At 50.3% G+C, this 21,337-nt stretch overlaps 1 protein-coding gene across 1 annotated transcript in view; it reads left to right on the top strand.

Moving 5' to 3' along the window:
- Nucleotides 1-21,337, top strand: part of GSG1L (GSG1 like) — a 218,095-nt gene that overhangs the window by 129,650 nt on the left and 67,108 nt on the right. Inside the window, exon 3 of the mRNA XM_033840695.2 lies at nt 10,615-10,767. Coding sequence (XP_033696586.2) covers nt 10,615-10,767 — 153 coding nt within the window. The remainder of the gene's footprint in view (nt 1-10,614; nt 10,768-21,337) is intronic.

A 21,337-nucleotide genomic window follows, 5' to 3' on the forward strand; every position in this document is an offset into this window, starting at 1 on the left:
CTGTTTTATGTTTTGTTTTTTTGGCCGTGAGGCATGTGGGATCTTAGCTCCTCGACCAGGGATTGAACCCGCACCCCCTGCATTGGAAGGCGAAGTCTTAACCACTCGACCACCAGAGAAGTCCCTGGATTTATTATCTTAAAGTTCTGGGGATCAGAATTCTGAAATGAGCCTTATGGGGCTAAAATCAAAGTGTCGTCATGCCTTTCTGGAGGCTCCAGGGGAGAACCTGTTTCCTTGCATTTTCCAGTTTCTAGAGGCTGCCTGCATTCCTTGGCTCGTGGCCCCATATCACTCCAACCTCTGCTTCTATTGTCACATCTCCTGTTCTTGACTCAGACCCTCTTGCTTCCCTCTTATAAGGACTCTTGTGATTACATTGGGCCCATCCAATTAATCCAGGATAATGTCCCCATCTCAAGATCATAATCACGTCTGCAAGGTCCCTTCTGCTGAATAAGGTAACGTACTCATAGGTTCTGGTGATTAGGGTGTGGATATCTTTGCCATTATTCAGCTGACCCCAGAGGAGGACAACACTCCAAGGGCCAGGGCTGTGCTGGAGGCACAGGAGGGCGTGGAATGTTCAGCAAGCAGCCAGTGCTGAGGTGGGCAGGGCTACTTAGCACCTGCTTGTCAAGGATGCCGGTCCCATAGTAAAACACATGAACTTCATCCTCTAGAGCAGTGCTCCTCACACTTGAACGTGTGTTCGGGTCAGCTGGGGATCTGGTTAAAATGTAGACCTGAGTCAGTAGGTCTGCTTTGAGTAGAGAGGCTCTAGAAAAGGACAGTTCTGGAAAAGACGGTGACTGACACAGAAAACAGCCCCAGCCAGGCCGTGTGTTTCCAGAACGACGTGCTGATGGGCATTTGAATGGCATTCTGTTCCCAGGCGCTCTGTTACCCAACGTTTTTGGCACATCCACGAGAGCAGCCACCTAGGGTCTCCACCATGACCTCCAGTCAAAGCCTAAAAGGTTCTATCTGACTCATGAAAGGCAGATTCCCAGTGTCGTGACCTCGGGCCACTCACCGGCCCTCTCAGGCCTTCATGGACAGGATGTAGGGCTGGGGTGGACAAGATGACTCTTGGAAATAGCGTTCAGACCCAGGCTCTTGGCTCAGTTAAATCAATCTGGGCATATTTTTAGAGCTGAATGTCTGTCCTTTGAATCTGGCTCTTTGAAAATTGGTACCTCCTGTGTGGGGTAGCATGGTTGTGTGGGGTAGCATGGTGTTTGCTAGAACCCCCCCATCCCTGAGGAAGTTGGATAACTGAGACTTTGCCGTGTATTTCACTCCCACATGTAAATATCAGGGAGGACCATACAGGGTCTCAAAATGTTGCATCGCTGCCGAGTGTCAGGGATAGAAATGACCTTAGACAGCATTGTATGGGGGGCTGTAAACCCAGTGCTCACGAGTGCTAGGAAGGAGCCATGAAGGGGTGAACTGGGCTGCCCTGTTTGAGGGGGGCCGCCCCAGCTCAGCCTCACAGTCATCATCATATGGGGGTGCGGGTCTTATAGGGCTGCATCCACCCATTTTGCAAACAAATCCAGAAATCTGGATTTTTATGTGAAGTCTCCTATTTTTAAATGTTGATAATGAATTCAGATATTTTTAAAATACTGTGTGGGCCAAACAAGACAATTTTGCGGACTGGCTTCGGCCTGTTGGCAGCTTGTTTGAGAAGCCACTTGTTTTACCGGGAGGGAAACTGAGGCCCCTGGAGACACGGGGGCCTTCCAGAGGTCCCGCGGCATCAGGGCTGGAACTCAGGGCTACAGACGTGCGGTGCAGCCACCATCTTCAAGCCAGCCCCTTTCCCCTAAAATCTCAATCCCAGTGCCTGTGATAGAGTCACCCCAATCACGCAACATTGAGCAGCCGGGGAGGTGGCAAAGCCACCCCTACCCCAATCTGCCCCCCATGTGCTTTGTGACAGGGGCACATCCTAACTCCTCTCTGGGCTAACTTCTCATCTGCAGATGGAGGGCTGGGGGCTCGGGGACCCCCAAAGTCCCTCCCCACAGTTCTTCGAGGCCTCTGGCTTTCTCCTCCCATCCCCTGTTCATCTCTGCCTCTGAGCTTCCAGTATTGACATTTCGCAAACAGCAGCTATCATGGAGCTGTTTCCAGCCTCAGGGGTCCTGGCCCATGCCATTTACATGATTTAACATGCTGGGTTTCAGGGGGCGTGTCACCGAGCCCACAGCCAGCGGCCACTGCACCACGACTTATTGATTTGACATATGAAACTGATGGATTTGGGGAGGAAAAATGTTTTCTCTTAAAATGCCATTGCATCTTGGGATTTCATAGGATTTTACCACAATCCCCCTGTGCACCACCCCCCGCCCCCCCACCGCCATAAAAATTTTATTTGTCCAGTGGCTGAGATGCAATTGTTCCAGGCTGCCTACTCCTTGGCTACGTCCCATGGGAATGACACCGATGACAACAATAATAGTAACAGTAACTAACGCTTACTTAACACTTGCTATGTGCCAGGCACTGCCCTTAGCACTTCACTTATCAATTAACTTGCTTTATCCTCACAACAGTCCATAAGTGGGTACTAGATCTGTCCCCAGTTTATAAGCGAGAAAACAGGTACAGCAGATACCACTTGCTCAGTCTCCCAGCTAGTAACTGGCAGAGCTAGTGTCAATCTAGGCGGCCTGGCCCATGTCCGGCTCTTCACCCCTATGCCTCACTGCCTCTTGTAATTATTGTAATTGCTAATAATTATACTAATTAGGAAGTAATAGTAATACTTAGCTCTCTTGAATACTTTCCAAGTGCCAGGCTTGTGTGACTTAAAGATATTGTCTCATTTAATGCTCACAAGTCTATCACGCCCATTTTTCAATTGAGGAAACAGAGGGCAAAAGGTTAAGGCCCCCAGCCAACGTCACACATCCAAGACGGTTCCCGCCTGTGACTTTCCCCTCAGCCAATGAGCTGGCCCTGGAAAGTGTCTTAGCAAGGGCGGGATTCCTGGGCAAAAGGGAAATGGTTCTTGCAAACCCATCAATTGCATCAGTGGAGGGTCAGAGCTGGCGTCATGAAGATGTTTTTTAAAAAGGCAAAAAGTGCAGCTAACAGGATTAGCTGTCACCCCCCAGGCCCTGCACCTGATGAGAAATCATTTCATTTCTTCTGCCCCGGGAGGTCACCAGTTCTCAGCTACAAATTGAGCCATTAGCGTCAAGTTTCAGAGACTTGAAACAATCATCTCTGTGATTAGTGAGCCTTTCCGGGTGGCACCAAGGCTCCCCGCTGGTCCTGCCCAGAGGCTGCCAGCCCACTGTCCTTCCCAGCTTCCTTTATTCACACGTGCCTGCATTCCATAACGCTAATAGTGGGCATTGATTTTAGACCAGACACTACGGGATGATTCCCGATTGTTTCATTATTCCCATTATACCTTCTCTCCGTTGGCCAGACGCCAACAAACTATGGTCCAGCATTTATTGACTCAATCCCCTCCCCCGCACAAGTCGACTCTCTTTTTTCTACAGACATGTGAAAGGGGACTTCAGATCAGTGATGCTCATATTTGAATGTGCATCAGCATCACCTGGAGGGCCCGCTAAGACACAGATGGGGGACTTCCCTGGTGCTGCAGTAGTTAAGAAACTGCCTGCCAATGCAGGGGACGAGGGTTCGAGCCCTGGTCCGGGAAGATCCCACGTGCCGCAGAGCAGCTAAGCCTGTGCACCACAACTACTGAAGCCTGCGTGCCTAGATCCCGTGCTCTGCAACAAGAGAAGCCACCACAATGAGAAGCCCGTGCGCTGCAACTAGAGAAAGCCCACGCGCAGCAACAAAGACCCAAAGCAGCCAAAAATAAATAAATAAATAAATTTATTTTAAAACAAAAAGACACAGATGGGTTCTACTCTCAGAGTTCCTGGATTCAGTAAAAGGCCCAAGAATTTGCATCACAAGTTCCCAAGTGCTGCTGCTGCTGCTGCTGCTATTCGGGGCCTACTCCGGGACCACTGGCTAAGATCACTCCTCTAATTGGATCCCTTGCCATAAAAAATGATGTGCCAAGGAGGCTCTCTGCGGGAAACAGAATCTCCCAAATGGTTCAAATGAAGGCCCTTGGATGAAAGAACTCCTAACAGAGGCATGGGAAGGGTTAAGAGAATCTGAGGCCCCCAAGGGCTGATGACAGAGGCTGATGACAGCCTTGGACAGGAAGGAGAAACGGGCAAGAACAGTGTTCTTGGGTCTGTGAGAATAGTAGCCGTGACAACGGAGCTGTAGTCATGGGCAAGAGGATGAAGCTGATGCCAGAGAAGTAGACAGAGACAGAGAGGGAGCAGGGCAGAAGCACGCTGACCTCTCTCCTCCCATGTGCCGATTTCCAACTGGTGCCCCCCATTGCTGAGTCAGAGGACCAGGGAGCTTGGGGATGCCCTTCTAAGGAGTCAGTCCCCTGGGGCACAGAGTAGGGCAGAGAGGGGTGGAGAGCTGTGGCCTGGGAGGGGAGGGAGAGGATGGGGGTGATGGAGAGTCCGCAGCACAGAAGGCAACTGTCAAAATGTTCTTCAAGTCTGCTTAGGAACTGCTGAAGATCTGAGCCCTCTCGTTTCAAACAATTAACAAGTGTTAGGAAGGTGTTAAGGACATATTATTGCCAAGCGGAAACTCTTTTGATTGGACTGATAAGAATTTTTAAAATAATGGAAAAGCGAATAGCGTTTTCACTCTTTGATGCAGACAATTTAATGTTGTGGTTCTTCACACTTAACACCATCTCTCCCCTGGTGGTGGTGTTATTGAGTCCAAGCTTGTACTGCTCATGCATGGCAGGACAATAGATAGAGCTGCTAGGGCAAGGAATAGCGACTTTATTCCGAAAGCCAGCAGACTGACAAGATGGTGGACTCGTGTCCCAAAGAACCAGCTTCCCCAAGCTAGAATTCAAGCTTCTTTTATACTGAAATGGGAGGGGGTGTGGTTAGTTGTTGCAAACTTCTTGGTGCCGGAATCCTTTGTTCTTGCAACTGTCCAGCTAGGTCAGGTCAGGATGTTCCTGTAAACCTCCAACAAGACAAATGTTCTTCTCTGTTCTGCAACTTTTTATATGAATGGAAAAGTGTTATACCTATAAAGGTCAGAACCTTGAGAATGGGCCATCCTGTATATTTCAGGCTATAGGCAATATTCTTAACTTGTAGCAAAAGCAATAGAGTATAAAGCTTAAAGGAAAAGAAACCAATCCAATATGGAGTCAGATTTGTTCTTCCCTATTACAGTGGGAAACACAGGTATAATATGTACTTATTTATCAGCTCACATCAGGCATTGGTTGAGGGCTGCTGCTGAGGTGGAGGGCAGGGTGGTGTCAGTGTCCCAGCAGGTGGGGACTAGGCTCTGGTGACCAGGGCAACCCCTGGGGCAGAGAGGTGCTGGCAGGTGGCAGGTGCGTTGAAGTGCTGTCGGCAGGGATGGGTGGGACACCCACAGTGTCACTGCACCTTTGCAGCCCCTCCCCACCCCTCCCCTTGAGCATTAATGTTCCTGTGGATTCTACTTCTTACCCTTTTCTCTTTTGCTCTAAATGCTTTCTTTGGGCATCCATCTCTTTAACAATCACGGCAAACATTTAGTGAGTGCCCATGTCTTGCCAATGTTCCCACATCCCTGTCTGAGCTCCAGCTGCCTCCTGCACATCCCCACTGGAGGTCCTGCAGCTGCTGCAGACTCTGCACATGTAGGAGTGGCTGAGCTCACCACCTTCCTACCTTTAGCATCATCCCATTCTCACTGAGGAACGATGACTGTCTGCTCAGACGCCTGCGCTGGAAACATGGCCCCACTCTGGACTCCTCCCTCTCCTTTGCCATCGCATTCATGGGTCAGCAGTCCACTGAGCCCACCCCTCTGGAGTTATCAAGCTCCCCACTTGTCCTCACCCCCGCCCCCATCATTGCCACGGCCCAGGCCGCCACCATCTCTTCATGGAGCGCGGCCCAAACCTCCACCGGGTCTTCCAGCCACCCCCCTTCCAGAGCAAGCCTCCCTGCGTGTCTTTCCCTTGCTAAGCCCTTTAGGACTGCACCTGCCTCTGCAGCATGGGTCAAACCCATCTTTTCCAGCCTGGTTCCCAGTGTTACCAACCAGGGTTCTTGGCCTCCTTAATCAATAGAAATTGATAAGAGGCCAGACAAGAAATTCAGGCAAGGCTTTACCGGGGCCCCTGCTGCAGCAAGAGGGAGCGAAAACAAGCAACAGTTTCCCTTGCTCGCTGACTCCCGGAGTGAGGGTGGGGTGGGGATGGGGGAGGGGGGCGAGCTGGTTCCTTATATGGGGTGAGGGTAGGGGCGGGTCCAGGGGGTCGGGCCAGAGGCGTGGCTTAGGTGGTTTGCCCACCCCTTTGGTGGTGCTGTGTGCAGGGGCATGCGCAGTACTGCGCTTTTGCTCCTGGCTCCTCAGAAGTGGCAGTTGGGGTTTTTTTGTTTGTTTGGGTTTTTTTTTGCAGTACGCGGGCCTCTCACTGTTGTGGCCCCTCCCGTTGCGGGGCACAGGCTCCGGACGCGCAGGCTCAGCGGCCATGGCTCACGGGCCCAGCTGCTCCGCAGCATGTGGGATCTTCCCAGACAGGGGCACGAACCCGCGTCCCCTGCATCGGCAGGCGGACTCTCAACCACTGCGCCACCAGGGAAGCCCCGGCAGTTGGGGTTTTTGTCTTTTCGTATCTTGTTTTCCATAATCATAATTTGCCCCAACTGCCAATGCGCACAATTATTTTTAGTCCTTTATAGTTTCTTTGTGTTTTGTTGCTCGAAGAGACTTTGTCCGGGTACGAGCATTGCAGCAAAAGGGTCCCAGGTCCTAGGTCCCAGCCTGAGTCACCAGCATCCTCAAGACCCATCTGCTCTTCCCTGCGACCTCCTTCCCCACCACACCTGGTGGCCAGCTGGGCTCAGGATCACTGAGAACCCCCTGCCCCACCATAATCCCACTCCGTGGCCATCTTCCTGCAAGAATTCCGATGCAGGAATTCTTTGGGATGCTGGAGTGCACATAGATGAGAGCCATCGCCAGGGAACCCAACTCCCCTGATATGACTTCAGAGTGGCCATTCTATCCTGATAGGTTACAACCTCCCTACCCATGATGGTTTCTGGAGTCAGAGAGGCCTGAGTTTGAACCCAGATTGACTATATCACTCACTATCCAGCTGTGTAGACCAGTGGTTTAATCCCTCTGAACCTCAGTTTGCTCATCTGTAATATGGGTGCTGCACTGCCGCCTTGCAGAGTTGTCAGGGAGACTGGGGGAGATCATGCAAGTGAATGCTGGTGTTTGAGGCCAGAGTCCCTACAAACAGACTCTGAGGATCCATGTGCAAGTCATTTATAAAGGAAATGCCCTGGAGGAGAATGGTAAGGGGATTGAGGGGAGCAGAACGGGGAAGGGAGGAAGGCAAGTGAGGGGGTGATGTCAGGCCAGGGCCCAGAGAGGGCAGCTTCAGCTTGGGCCCTGAGGGATCTTTGCAGTGTGGGTCACCACCCAGGGTGGTCTCCACCGGAGCCATGGGGCAGGACTACCCCAGTCGGCCACTGGTTGACAACAGGACAGAGAGGAAGATGTAAGTTTCCAGGCACTTTCTGAATGAATATGGGCAAGATGTAGTCCAGTTGCCCAAAGACAGAAATGCTAAAAAGAGGTGCAGGGACATTGGGTGGAACATTGACATTGTCCAGTATGACTTGGCCCGTGATAAACACCTAATATCCCTTGGCCCTTACGGTGACATCGTTGCTGCTACTAGCATGACCTCAGCAACAGTTCCGCTTCTTACTATAGTTATTAATTTCTCTGGCTTAGGTGGGCTGTAACTTGCAGACAGATGCTCTGAGCCCAGTGGCTAGACAGGGAAATAAATCTGGCAGAAATAAGAAGCATAACCCCAGCCATGCAGCTGAGATTCCACTGTCTGTTTCTCCATGATTAACTTAACTCCTGGAGCATCTCAGTCCCCCATTTCCATCCCATCTGAAAGAGCAGAGCTGGGCCCTGCTATGAGGGGTGGTGGGTGGGGTGGCGGCTTGGCCAGGGGCCCACTTGGGCAGGATGAGAGCATCCCCTGGGGGAGCGGGGGCACTGCGGGGGAGTCAGCTGAGTCAGTGAGCCTCACCCTGGTGAGGCTCCGCCCACCAGCAGGGCAACAGCAGCTGGAGGTGAAGGCTGCTGGGAGGGAGAGCAGGCCTCCCCGAGGGCAGCCGCACCCCTGCATGGCCCAGCTCACCCTGCACCTCCTGCATTCCTCCTCGCTGCCCGGTGGGCCTCGGGCCAGCGAAGGGCCTCAGAGGCTACGAGCGTACGGTGCCAGGGGATGTTTTAACAACATCCAGGCTGCCAAGAGCACATTATTCTCTTACAGAAATCCAAGGGATTGCCCAGGAGATGCGATATTTTTGTAGCAAAAAAAAAAAAAAGAAAAGAAAAAAGTTCTTCAAAGCTCTGAAAGCCCTGTTGCATTAGGAATGATAGTGGGTGTTTGAGAATCTGGATTCTTCATCAGAGAATAGATCGGGGCTCAGACATTGCTGTTTGTTTGCTTCCTTCACTGAATGGTGTATATCGGGCATCCCTAGGGCATTAAGGTGGAAAGGACAACTTGTGCAAAGGCAGAGAGGTAGGGAAGGGCAGCTTCCGAGAAAAGAAAAACTGAAGGTCCGGACTGTTGGTTGTAAGAGACAGAAGTTCTACCCCAAACCGGCTTAGGCAAAGACAAGGATCTCTTGGTTCATGTGATTGAAAGAACAAATGACTGGCAGCTGTAGGCATGGCTGGATCTGGGGGCTCAACGTCACAGGACACGGTCTTCCTCCATCTGTTGGTGCCGCCTTCCTTGGCCTTGGCTCTGCCCCCAGGAAGGCCCTTGCTACTTGATGCAGTCAATTCCATCCTTCCATCTTCCCAGCCTCAAACCCAGTGGAAAAAAGGAATTTTCTTTCCCAATAGTTTCAGCAAAAGTCCTGTGCCTGACTCATTGAACTGATTTGGGTCATGTGTCCATCTCCGGCTGGCCAGGCCTGGTCCATCCATAGTCCCTTCTCAAAACCTATGGTTAGCGTGGCTTGGAGGGTAAGTCACATGATGTCCTCCGCCTCTTACTCACCACCCTTTTTCTCAGAAATCACTTCTGCTCCCACAGTGTCATTTCTGCCTCTTGACCGTCTCTAACCTTGACCTCACTCAAGGACCCCTCGGCTCCATTTCCGGTCCCCACCGTGTTCCTCGCATCCAACAGTGGTAATGACGCCCATGAACTGAGCTCTTACTATACGCTAAGCACAAGCTCATTACGTTGCTGTGTGAATCCTCGCAGCACCACAATACTATGAGATAGGAGTTATTATTAGTCCCATTTTATAGGTTAAGAAACTGAGGCATAGAGAGGTTCATTCCTGAACCAATGACTAGAGTCAGAAGGACACGGAGTTCTGATTGGCCAGATACGAGTCATGGAGCCAGGGTGTGAATCTGATGCAACTAAACTGCACAGACTGAGAGAGGAAAGGGGTTCTTCCAATAAAAAGCATGTAGGAAGAAGGAAGAATAATGTAGGATGGGAGAAATAGAAGGTGCCCCCTAAATTAGGTGGCAAATGATGGTAATCCAATTTGGACCAATTTGGGGGAAGAGGGAGCTGTGCTACGTTAAGGAATAAAAAGAAGCTTTGGATAGCCAAAACACTGGCAGGATGGGGTTCAGCTGGCCTTCAGGAACAGCTGGAACCAGTCGCTCATACTGACAGAGTGCCTGGACTCCCATCTGGGCCTCTCTTCCTGTCTACTTCGGTGGGTTCCAAGCACAGATTCCTAGAGAAGGGCTTTGACTGGCCAATTCTAGGTCATGTGATCACATTGGATCAATTAGCTGTGCCCAGTGGGTGGGACCACAGCAGAACATGGCAGCTCCCAAGAGAACCACAAGGTTGAAGCTGTGGGAATAGTAGTGGTGGTATCTAGAAAAAAGTGGAGTAGGGAACAGGGTAAATAAAAATGTAGGTGTACCTTGAGGGCAAGCATGATGTGTGTAAGAGTTGGGATGCTTATAGCTGTAGGTAACAGAGAACATCATACTGGCCAGCGTAGCCACAGGAAAGCCCTCGGGGCTGGTGGTTGCGTGGCCCAGTGAGGTCATCTTTCCATTGCTCTGCTCAGCAACCAGTGTCAGCTTCGTTCTAAGGCAGGTGCTCTCTGGGCCATGAGATGGCTCCCAGTGGAAGTCATGTAACAGATGAGAAGAGAAAGAGAGCCTCCCATCCGGCCACAGGATGGAAGTTCCTCCCTCCAATCTGAATGGACCCGCTTATTGGTCACATGCCTCCCTGAACCAGTAGCTGTCATCCTGAGAGTGCCACGCTCCGACTGACTTAGGCCGGGCTTCCTGAGCCAGTCCTGGTGAGGAGGATGGCTGGCCAGGGTCGCCTTACCTGATCAGGACCCACCCTAGAACCGAGGTCTTCTCTAAAACGACTTGATCCCCCAACCCAGGGGCGTGGGGTGGAACGAACCCAGGGAGAGTCCGCCCTGTGCGTCCTCACCTCACGACCTCCCTACCTCCTCCTTGCAGGGGTCCTGTGGCTGTCGGTCGTCTCCGAGGTGCTCTACATCCTCCTGCTGGTGGTTGGTTTCAGCCTCATGTGTCTCGAGCTCTTCCACTCCAGCAATGTCATCGACGGGCTCAAGCTCAATGCCTTTGCGGCGGTCTTCACGGTGCTCTCAGGTAAGGCAGAGGGCCTCGGGCAGTGGGGCAAGAACACACTGGAACCAACCCTGTGACCAGAGCAGAGGGGAATGCGGGAGCTGGAGCCACCCTCGGGCTAAGTCCTGATCGGTCCACCTAGGTGACCATGGGCCAATCACTTCTCTTCTCTGAACCTCAGTGTTACAATTTGTAAAGTAGGATTTGTCTGCTCCCCTGTTCTCTGATTCAGCATGTGTTTACTGAGTGTCTCGTGTGCCAGGTCATGTGTTTAATAAGTATGGGGTTATCGTAATGAATGGAAACAGACAGTTCCAGTGCTTCATGGAGCTTAACACACATGGGAGAGAGAGAGGGGTTTGCTGGAGATGTATTCAGGAGACGAACGCCCCATGGCGGGCGATGGATTGGATTTGTGGCACGAGGGAAAGGGAGGTGGTTGTGAAAATAGGCGGACGGTGGCGTCTTTCACAGGGATATGAAAGGGGAGCCTGCTGGGTGTGGTGGGCACGTCACTCATCTGCTTTGTCGTATTTGCCCTTGAGACCTCCATGGGGAGATGGCCCGCAGGAAGTTTGATGAACAAACACATTTGGAATCTCAGTGGTGAAGGTGGGGTGAGCAGAGATTGTGGACAAAGGCCAAGGACTTTGAGGGTTTCAGGGAAAATTGGATGGTCACCGGCGGCAGCACGACTCAGGGAAGTGGAGACAGAAGGCTCCAAGCAAAGGTCATTGGATTAGGTGGCCAGGTGCCCGGAATAGCCTCAGCAGACCCGGGTCATAAGGGGTTAAGCCAGGAGTTTGCCAGAAGGGAGTCAAAGGAGCCTGGACACCATAACTTCAGGAAGCCTGACAGAGCAGTGGCTTGGCTGTGTACGACATCTGTTCCTAAAAAGCCAAATATAAACTGAATTTCTATAAATCTAATCTTATTCTTCATGCACTGGAAGAACTCTTTATTTAATGAAACCGAAACGATGAGCCTTTTGGTAAGGGAGATAATCGCCCCCTAATTGAGGTATGTGTATATAACAGAAGGATCTCTCAAAGAATAGAGAGCGGAATTCAAGAAATTATAGCATGCTGCATAGATCAAAACATGCGCATTGTCATTCCCAGGATGTGGGAAATCTAACCAGAATAGTAAAGGGAAGAAAAGAAAAGGAGAGAGATCCTCACAGCACAGTGTCGATTTTGGCCGCCCTCCCCTTCCCCCGTGACCCTGTTTTCAGCTATTCCAGATCGAGAGATGGGTTATTCTTTGTTTGTTGTTATTAGATGTGTTTATTATGCCTGAAATCAGTTTTTTTTTTCATATTGTATTCATTTACTCCACCAACACTCACTGAAGGCCTCCTGGGCTCCGGGGTCGGTACTAGGTTTGCGGGAGTCAAAGAAAAGATGACTCAGTCCTGGCCTCCTGAAGTTTGCCATCTTGTAGCAACACAGACTCATCAAACCCTTGTAACGTGGCAAGTTGACCTTCATGAACTGGGTGTGGTGAGTCCCGCAAGGGGGCACCTACGTTTGCCCAGGGGGTGCCCATGGGTGGGGTGGGGCCTGAGGAAGCAATCATTTGAGCTGAGACTTGGAAAACAACTTTAAGAGTTTGCCTTGTTGGACAACTCGGGGAGGGCATTTTGGGTGGAAGGAACAGCATAGGAAAAAGCTTAGTGACGTGGCATATTCTGGAAACTTCACGTAGTTCAAACTAATGGGAACGTGAAAAGGCAGGCGAGTAGGAGTGTCGAGAGCTGAGGCTGGAGAGCCGGGTAGGGGTCTTGGTGCTTTGCACGGGTCTATAGATTTTATCATGCAGGCAATAGGGAGCCATTGACGAATCCAGAGCAAAGGGTGATACGGTCAGGTTTGCATTTGGGGATGAGGGTTCAGGGTGCAGCACGGGAGGAGTGGAGCCAGAATGGAGGTGAGGAGGCCAGCCAGGAGGTGAGAAAGGGGGAGGCCCCAACCCCATGCAGTGGCTGTGGGGATACGAGATGCAGGCACAGTGCCTGCAGACTGACTAAGGAGAGAGGTGGGCGGGAATGAGTGGGTTGGAAAAAACCAAGACTCTAGGTCAAAGGCTCCTAGTGTGGAGCCCACAGAATTCAGAGAGTCCATGAACCTGGATGGGGGAGAAGTTACATCTTCATTTCTCTAACTTGCAACTGACATTTAGAATATCTTTCAAATCTGAGCGGAGGTAACGCATCACAGTCGTGGGCGGCACCTGTGACATAGTCACCAATAGGAACCACGTTTTTCATATGCACATATCTTGAAATGCACTCCTTCGAAAGGGCAATACTTCTGAGAGCTTCCGCTGAATCTTATCTAACATGCTAATGAGGAAGCACATATATGACTATATAACACATTTGTTTGAATATTTTGCTAATTGTATTTCAGTATAACTGGTTTCTTCTATATCCTTTTATTTTATGCAGCTGAAAACATTATTCTGGGGAGGGGGTCCCTAGGTCTAGATGGCCAGACCCCTGATCTGGGCTGGCATTTGGCCAGGATGGGATGGTACCACCAAGATGGGGAAGGTGGGGAAAGAGCAGCTGGGGGAGATGATGGGTCCCTTTTGAACAGGTTGGGTGTGAGGTGCTGCAGGGTGTCCAGGCTCCTTTTCTTGTCAGTGGTTTCATCTCTCCTTTTCTTTCTCTCTACCAAGCATCAAAGAATCCCCTCCATTATCCCAAGCATCCAGCCCTCCCCTCAACCTGCTTACTCCTGTCACAAAACAAAAGCTGGTGGCCAGCCCAAGGCAGCTGTCTCTGGTTCTTCAAGCCTCTCTCGTGGGGAAGCGGGTAGGGGGCTCTTCCCCCTACCTCAAACGGCTTATCAAAGTTTTCACCCCTCAAAAAACCCCCGTTTCCTTCTGGGGGGAGTCCCACTGCTAAAGAAAATAAGATCATCTCCGTAATTTCAGGCAGATAAACAATGCACGGCTCAAGGAGGTTAACTGACTTGCCCAAGGTCACACAGCTGGTCAGTTGTGGAGCTGGGATTAAACCCGGCTCCTGCTGGCTTCAAAGCCCTCTGCTCTTTTCTCAGGATCGTACTGCAGGAGTGACCGGGCGGGCAGGGAGGGAGAAGACTTTTAAGTCCTCAGAAAACAGTCACTGAGAGGGATGTAGCAGCCAGATGATGGGATAAGCAAGTGGTGGAGAGAAAGGATTCTGTATTCATGCCTGGGAGAAAATAAACCCGGGAGAAACATGAGACCAGGAGAGAGCCAAGCCCCTGACTTGCCTGTCCTGGAGGAACCAGGAAGCTGGCCTTTCAGGAGCCCCTTGAGAACAAGACAGCTGGTGGCGGGGGGGAGTTGGGGGGGGTGTTTGGGGAGGGTGAGAAGCTTGGAGGAGGTGGGTGGGCTTCTGGTTTGTTGCTGTGGGAGGGGAAGGAGTGGGCGAGCATCGACTGGGTCCCTGTGGGGAGAGGGTTGGGCTCTGATGCTGCCAGGGCTGTGATGCTGCTGGACCAGCTCACACCGAGGGGTCCTCAGCCCGAGGTCAACGCCTTCTAGGGTAGAGGAGAAAGCAGAGGCAGGGCAGCCCCTACGGGAGCCAGTTACTATAATTAATTATTATAAGGAGCCAGTGGGTTAGGATTAATCGTAATTGCCAACACGGACTGAGATGCCATGCTGCACCAGCACTGGCCTGAGCCTGCTGCATGTGTTAATATCTTTATTCCTCAGTGTCCTTGTGGGAGGGGCATTACGTCCATTCCACAGATGGGAAAACTGACTTGCCGGCAGTCACATAGCTCGCCAGTGGTTGAACCCAGAGCCTGCCGCGTAGAGTGCTTTGAGCAGGGCTTGGCCCCCAGGACTTCAGGTTGTCACTGTTGTTATTATTATTCCTAGTTGTCCCTGAATAAACTGAAGGGCAGATCAGGGCCCCAGGGACCAGCCCTGTCACAGTGAGGCTGGGGTGAGGGATTTGGACTCTACGGCCAAGGGAGAAGGGGTGGTGGGGCAGGGCCAGCAGGGCTATGTTCCCACTTCTGGCAGGAGGGTGGTTGTACAGATTGTTGGTCTGCTGGTCCAGAGCCTAGAGCTCCCAGTGCTTCTAGGGACCCACAAAGTGCTTTAATTTTGACTGTTTTTAAAATCAGAAGAAAAAAAGAGAATAATAATGAAGGCATAAGAGTGAATCTAGGCTGGACTGGTATTTTTTATACCACTGCCATCGTAAAATGTAATTTTTAATATTTCTGTTATGGAGGAACGGGCCCATGAAGTCAAAAGTGCCTGGGGCCCTTGAAAGTCATAATGTGGCCCTGCACTGGGCCACAGCTTTTCTCCATCTCTCAGGCCTGGGCAAGACTAATACCAGACGGGGATGCGGCTCCAGCTGCCAGTGTCGCCCCCACCCAGCCAGTCCTGTGACTTTAGCAGAGCTGCTGGAGAAGATGGGGCTCCCTGTGCCACTGTCTCTTCCCCCAGCGGCCAGGGTCTTGTATCTCGGAGAGGATGTGAAAGCAGGCTGGAAGATGTCTGTTCTTCCCCAGTTTCTCCGAAAAATGAGGCTGATCTACTTAGGAAGGAAAGAAAGTCATTTGGAGAACTCCTGGATGGTCAGGCTAACACAGGTGGGCTTTTAGTAAAAACTGCACTGGAATGAAGAGGAGGACGTCTGTTTCCAGGAAAAAATCAGACCTCAGGGAGAAGTCAGCAAGAGTCTACTTTGTTAAGTATCGAGAAAAGGAAATTTTGCGATAAAACAAAAAATGACCAAGGCTGAGGTAGCTCTTTGAATCCGGGAAACTAGAGCCTTATCTTTTATGTAATCTTGGCATATTTGGCTTCATCCTAAAGCATGTATTTCACTGCACAGTACACCACGCTTAATCTCGTATTCAGTTTCTTAACCTTATATACATAATGTGTGATTTGAAAATTTTTATTTTAATTTTCTTTTTTAAAAATACAGAATATCTTAAACTTGAAAGGCAATTGAATGGAGTATGATGGGACTTGGGGATGTTTTGATGCTTTTGTGACCCCAAACTACAGGGCTAGTAGAAACTTAGGTTAGGAATTAAAGTCTGAATCTTGTATGTTTTTCTTTGAAGGAATTCTAATCTTACGCATTCAGAATGACTTCTCAGAATTTTGACTGAGAAGCATTAAAGTCTTAACCATTACATACACTTTAAAAAAATTTCAGGGGCTATTTTCAAGGTGAGGTATGAGTTGAAGGGCAAGCCTGCAAGGTGGACACCTACCCGTGTGTTTTGGATAGACCTCTGGGGATCTGGAGGCCTGGGGCCTGAGGGACACAGCAGGCAAATCCCACTGCACTGCAGACACCCGTGGGACCACCAGAATCCTCAGAAACCAAGCTGTGAGGCACGCAAAGTGCGCACACCTGCTCCTCTGGACCCAACTCCAGCCCCATGAGCCATGAAGCCTGTGAGTTCCAGGAGGGCAGTTTTATAGAGCCATTGGCCCTACGACCTGGTCTGAGGCTACCTTCTGTGAGCGAATGTAAGCTGGTTAACCCATCAGGTTTGCCTTTCACTGGCTGCCAGGAAGCTTAGATCTGTTTGTTTTATGTTCAGTCATGGCAGCTTCCACCAAGCGAGGTTGCCTGTGGTCTTGAATTCCTCCCCAGTCCACCCTTCACTTAATTCTTTGACTCTTCCTTAGAGCTTACTCTTGGTGTGATGATCTGTAACTTCCTACCGTAAACTGCCATTGTATTTTAGGGTGAGTTTCCTGAGACGCTAATTCCACTAGCTACCCTGCCACCTTGGGCCTGTGCTAAAAAGAATCTCCTGCCCATAGCGCCCTCTGTTCAGTTCTTCTGCCCTGGCCAGACTGGGTCTCTTGCTCATAACTGAGAGAGCAAGTACTTTTATGTATTTTTGTGGCTAAAAGTACAGAGGGTCTAAATCAGAGAAATGAGTTTTTCAATATCATTAAAAGCTCCTTTTGCTTGCAAGTGACAAGAACCCAATCAAATTAGCTAAAGGAAGAAGTTGGGGGGGGGCGTGATTGAACTCTATTGATTCATGTAATTGAAGAGTACAGGGTGGTTACGCTTCAGGCATGGCTGCATCCAGGTGATCATGTCATCAGGAATCTAGCTGTATCTCCAAACTCTGACTTCCTTTAGCTTCTGTCTCAGTCAGGCCCATCCGTGTGGAGAGTGGGTAGTCATAAGCAGCTCCAGCCTTACGTAAGATTCCAGAGGCAGAGAGGACTCCTTTCAAGTGCCTCCTGTAAAACTCCAAGGAGGGGCTATGATCAGACCAGCTGGGTTCATAGACTCATTCCTGAACCAGTCACCATGCCAGAGGATGAGACACTGTGATTAGCTGGGCCTGGGTCTCTAAGCACACCTGCGGTGGGGGCTTAGCCATGGACCAAGCAGGATTACTATGCAATGGTGGACAAGTGGTTGCCCAGAGGCGTTGTTGACTGGAAGTCCCAGTGGTTGGGAATCGGTTGGCTTGTCAAGTTGGGAGATGATCAGGAGGTCAGCGGTGGAGCTAAGGGACTCAAGAGCCCCAGGAATGGTAGAGGTCTTCATGTGGGTTCCTCCAAAGCAGACCCTAAGGTGAAGATATGGGTGCAAGTAGTTTATTTGGGAAGTGATCCCAGGAAGTATGTTCGGACAGGGGATTTGTAAGACAAGAAGGCAGGAGGGCCAATAAAGGGAATGTTGGTAGGCGGGTGACCACTGGCGGCAACTGGGTTTCCCTCCTGCTGGGGACCCTCTGAGAGACTGTAGGACACCCAAGGGGTGAGAAAGCAGTGGAATTTCTTCACCATCTCTCATCCATCACTGGTTTAGGGGGCACTCCTGAGTCAGTGACTCCCCCAGCATTTCTGGCCTTCGCCACCTGAGATGGAAAGTGTTGGAGGAAGGAAGCCACCAACATGCACCGGAGCTGTCCGCTAAACCTGCAGTGCCCTCTGGTGCCAGCCGGGGGGGTTATGGGTAAGGACAAACCAAGGCAAAGGGTGCTGTTCTGACGTTAGCCTGTGCCCTGCAGTACAATTCTGACGCTATTTGCCATCAGATGCCACGGTCCCCAGCAAGACTGCCCCACTGCGGGTGCCACCTGTAAGTTCAGGGGGTCCCTGGGCTGCCCGCGCCTCTAACCAACTGGCTTCAAATCAGCTTCCTCATGACCCTCTGAAGTTTGATAATTCGCTAGGACTACTCACAGAACGCAGCAAAGCGCTATACTTCGGGTTACAGTATCGTCATAAAGGATCCAAATCAGGACCAGCCAAAGGAAGAGAGAGACACCCAGCGAGGTCTGGGAGCTAAACCAAGGCCAAGGTGAGGTTTTGTCCTCCGAAGCTAACCTGGCCTATGTGGTTCTCATACCCTGAATCCAGCTCTGCAAGGAACACTGCATTTCTTTCATTTCTGGAAAAGAGCTTCATTTTGATCCTGTGCTCCCATCCTCCTGGACTGGTAGAAGATGTATTGTCAGAATTTTGAGGGGCTTACTCCCTACTGCCTTTGCCTGGGGCTGTGCTGCCGTTGTCTGGTCTTACGCCGTGTCAGACAAAGAGGGGGTGGGGTTTAATCTTTGTCATTATCATCTTCATCATACAGCTTAGTCCCTGATCTGAAACCCTTAGGGCTAGAAGTGTTCCAGAATTTGGAACTTTTCAGATTTGGGCAGGTAAGGCAATACATAAACCATCCATTACACAACACCCCAGTAGGGGCTGGGGCAGCACCGTGTAAGCAAACAGAGTGAAACACGCGAATATTCGTTCTAGGGGGGAATAAAGAAAGACGGTCAATAACCTCACGTCCATTCACGTCAGGTTTTTGGTGCTAAATGAGTTCAGGCCAAGTCAGATTTTGTGGCCAGATGAATTACGAAGAAGCTTTTGGGTTTCAGAACTTCTGGGAATTTGGAATTGCCGATAAGAAATTAGGGCTCAATAGCTTCCATTTATTGAGCATTTATTATGCCAGACACTGTTCTAAACGTATTCCCTCTGTTGAACCCTACAGATGTTCCCATCTGTAAATGTTATTCCCATTTTACAGTTGAGAAAACTGAGGCACAGAGTGAGTATGTGGCGGTTCTGGCTTCAAAGCCACGTGCTTTACTGTTACGTGGGTCCATGTAGGTTGCCACTGAGCCTCCTCTAATGCCCTGTTCACAGGGTCCCTTCCAGTCCCCAGAGCTCTTTGCTTCTAGGGCCAGATGGGAGGTGGGAGAAGGGGGCTGGTGACCTCAGTGCCTGTGGTGATCAGAGGTCTCAAGTGCAGTGCCTACAGGGACCACGTAGGTGACATAAGTGAGTCAAGCTGTCCAGATGTAACACAGCAGTGGATGTGGGGATGGTGGCCAACTTGGGAGTGCACGCCCCACCAGCACCCCATTGCTGCCGTGGAGGAAGATGCACGGCCTTCAAGGAAAGCCCAACGCTGGCTTTTTTATAGGAAAATCTCCTGAGTTTTAATTCAAAATGTTTTTTAAACAGCTTTATTGGGATAGAATTTACATATCGTAAAGTTCACCCATGTAAAGTGTGTAGTTTAAAGGCTTTTAGTAACCGTCACAGAATCTAATTTTAAAATCTTTTCATCACCCCAGAAAGAAACCCCGGACCCGCTGGCGGTCACGCCCTATTTTCCACCAACCCCCACCCCATCTTTAGGCAACCGCTGATCTACTTTCTGTCTCCATGGATTTGCTGATTCTAGACATTTTATATAAATGGGGTCATACACTATATGGTCTTTTATGACTGGCTTCTTTCACTGAGCATGGTGTTTTCAAGGTTCATCCAAGTTGTAAGGTGTATCACCACTGCGTTCCGTTTTATTGCCGAATAATATTCCATGGCACAAATACACCACATCTTATTTCTCTGTTTGTCAGTTGATGGACATGTGTGTTGTTTTCCACTTTTTGACTAGTACAAATAATGCTGCTATGAACATTCATGTCCAAGTGTTTGTGTAGACATATGTTTTCCTAGGAGAGGAATTGTTGGGTGACCTAGTAACCCTAGGTTTAACTTTTTAATTCAAAATATTTCAAAACATTGTATTAGCCAACAAAACACCACTGCAGACCCCCAGCATCCACTCCTGCCCCAGACAAGGACAATCCAACCCTTTTTCTTTTGTTTTTTCTTTTGCGGGGGGGGGGCTGCGTTGGGTCTTCGTTGCTGTGCATGGGCTTTCTCTAGTTGTGGCGAGCAGGGGCTACTCTTCATTGTGGAGCACGGGCTCTAGGCGCACTGGCTTCAGTAGTTGTGGCGCGCGGACTCAGTAGTTGTGGCTCGCAGGCTCTAATGAACAGGCTCAGTAGTTGTGGCCCATGGGCTTAGTTGCTCCGCGGCACGTGGGATCTTCCTGGACCAGGGCTTGAACCCGTGTCCCCTGCATCGGCAGGTGGATTCTTAACCACTGCGCCACCAAGGAAGTCCCCAACCCTTTTTTTTGTCCTAAGGACTAGAAGACAGCTCACTCTTTCTCTCCCTGACTCAGAGGTCCCTGTCTAACCTCCTCGGTAAATTAAGGCTTCTAAACATGAAAGCCAGGAGGGAAGGATTTTGCAGATGGGTTTCCCCTCTTTGCTGCAAAACCTCTGGGACGAAGAAGTCCAGAGCCTCTTACCGTTTGAATGAAGCGAAAGGAAAAAGGGGAAAAGTACAGGGGAAAAAAGCATGAATTACCATCTAAAAATATTCCGCCACACCTATTTGCCGAATGGTCATTTTGCATACTTAGCGACTGACCTCAGGTTGATACTTGTCAAGTGTACGGCTCTCCGTGTGATAAAGTTCCAGCTCCTTTAGAGTTTTAAATATAGAAGGCTTTTTTCTCACTTCGCCTCATTGGACATTTTAGGGGATTTTTTTTACAAAGTCTGTTTTTGTCATTTCTAGTTGGTATTTATCAAATGTTACTTTTGTAAACAAAATCTAAACTCCATCCCAAGACCACAAAATGTGGCCTTTGCCATCCTCTCTAACTTCACCTCCTGCAATCAGCCCCTCCTTGCTGGCCTTCACGCTCTCTGAGCTTGGTCCTGCCCAGGCCCGTGGTCCCCTCCGTGTGGCTGCCTTCCCCGCATGAGCCTGGCTCACTTCCTCCTTCAGCCAGCTGTCACTCAAATGGCATCTCCTTAGGAGCTCTTTCCTTTCCCCCAGTCGTTTCCATCCCCTCCTGCTTGTTTTTCTTTCCTTTTTAGAAATATTTCTTTCTTTCTTTCTTTCTTTCTTTTTTTTTTTTTTTTGTGGTACATGGGCCTCTCACTGTTGCGGCCTCTCCCATAGCGGGGCACAGGCTCCGGACGCGCAGGCTCAGTGGCCATGGCTCACGGGCCCAGCCGCTCCGCGGCATGTGGGATCCTCCCGGACTGGGGCACGAACCCGTGTCCCCTGCATCGGCAGGCGGACTCTCAACCACTGCGCCACCAGGGAAGCCCTATTTCTTTATTTTGTTTGTGCCGGGTCTTAATTGTGGCATGCAGACTTCTTAGTTGCGGCATTCAGACTTCTTAGTTGCAGCATGTGGACTCAGTTGCAGCATGCACGCGGGATCTAGTTCCCCAACCAGGGATCGAACCCTGAGCCCCTG

The sequence above is a fragment of the Tursiops truncatus genome, chromosome 15, assembly GCF_011762595.2.
Source record: "Tursiops truncatus isolate mTurTru1 chromosome 15, mTurTru1.mat.Y, whole genome shotgun sequence".
Lineage (NCBI taxonomy): Eukaryota > Metazoa > Chordata > Mammalia > Artiodactyla > Delphinidae > Tursiops > Tursiops truncatus.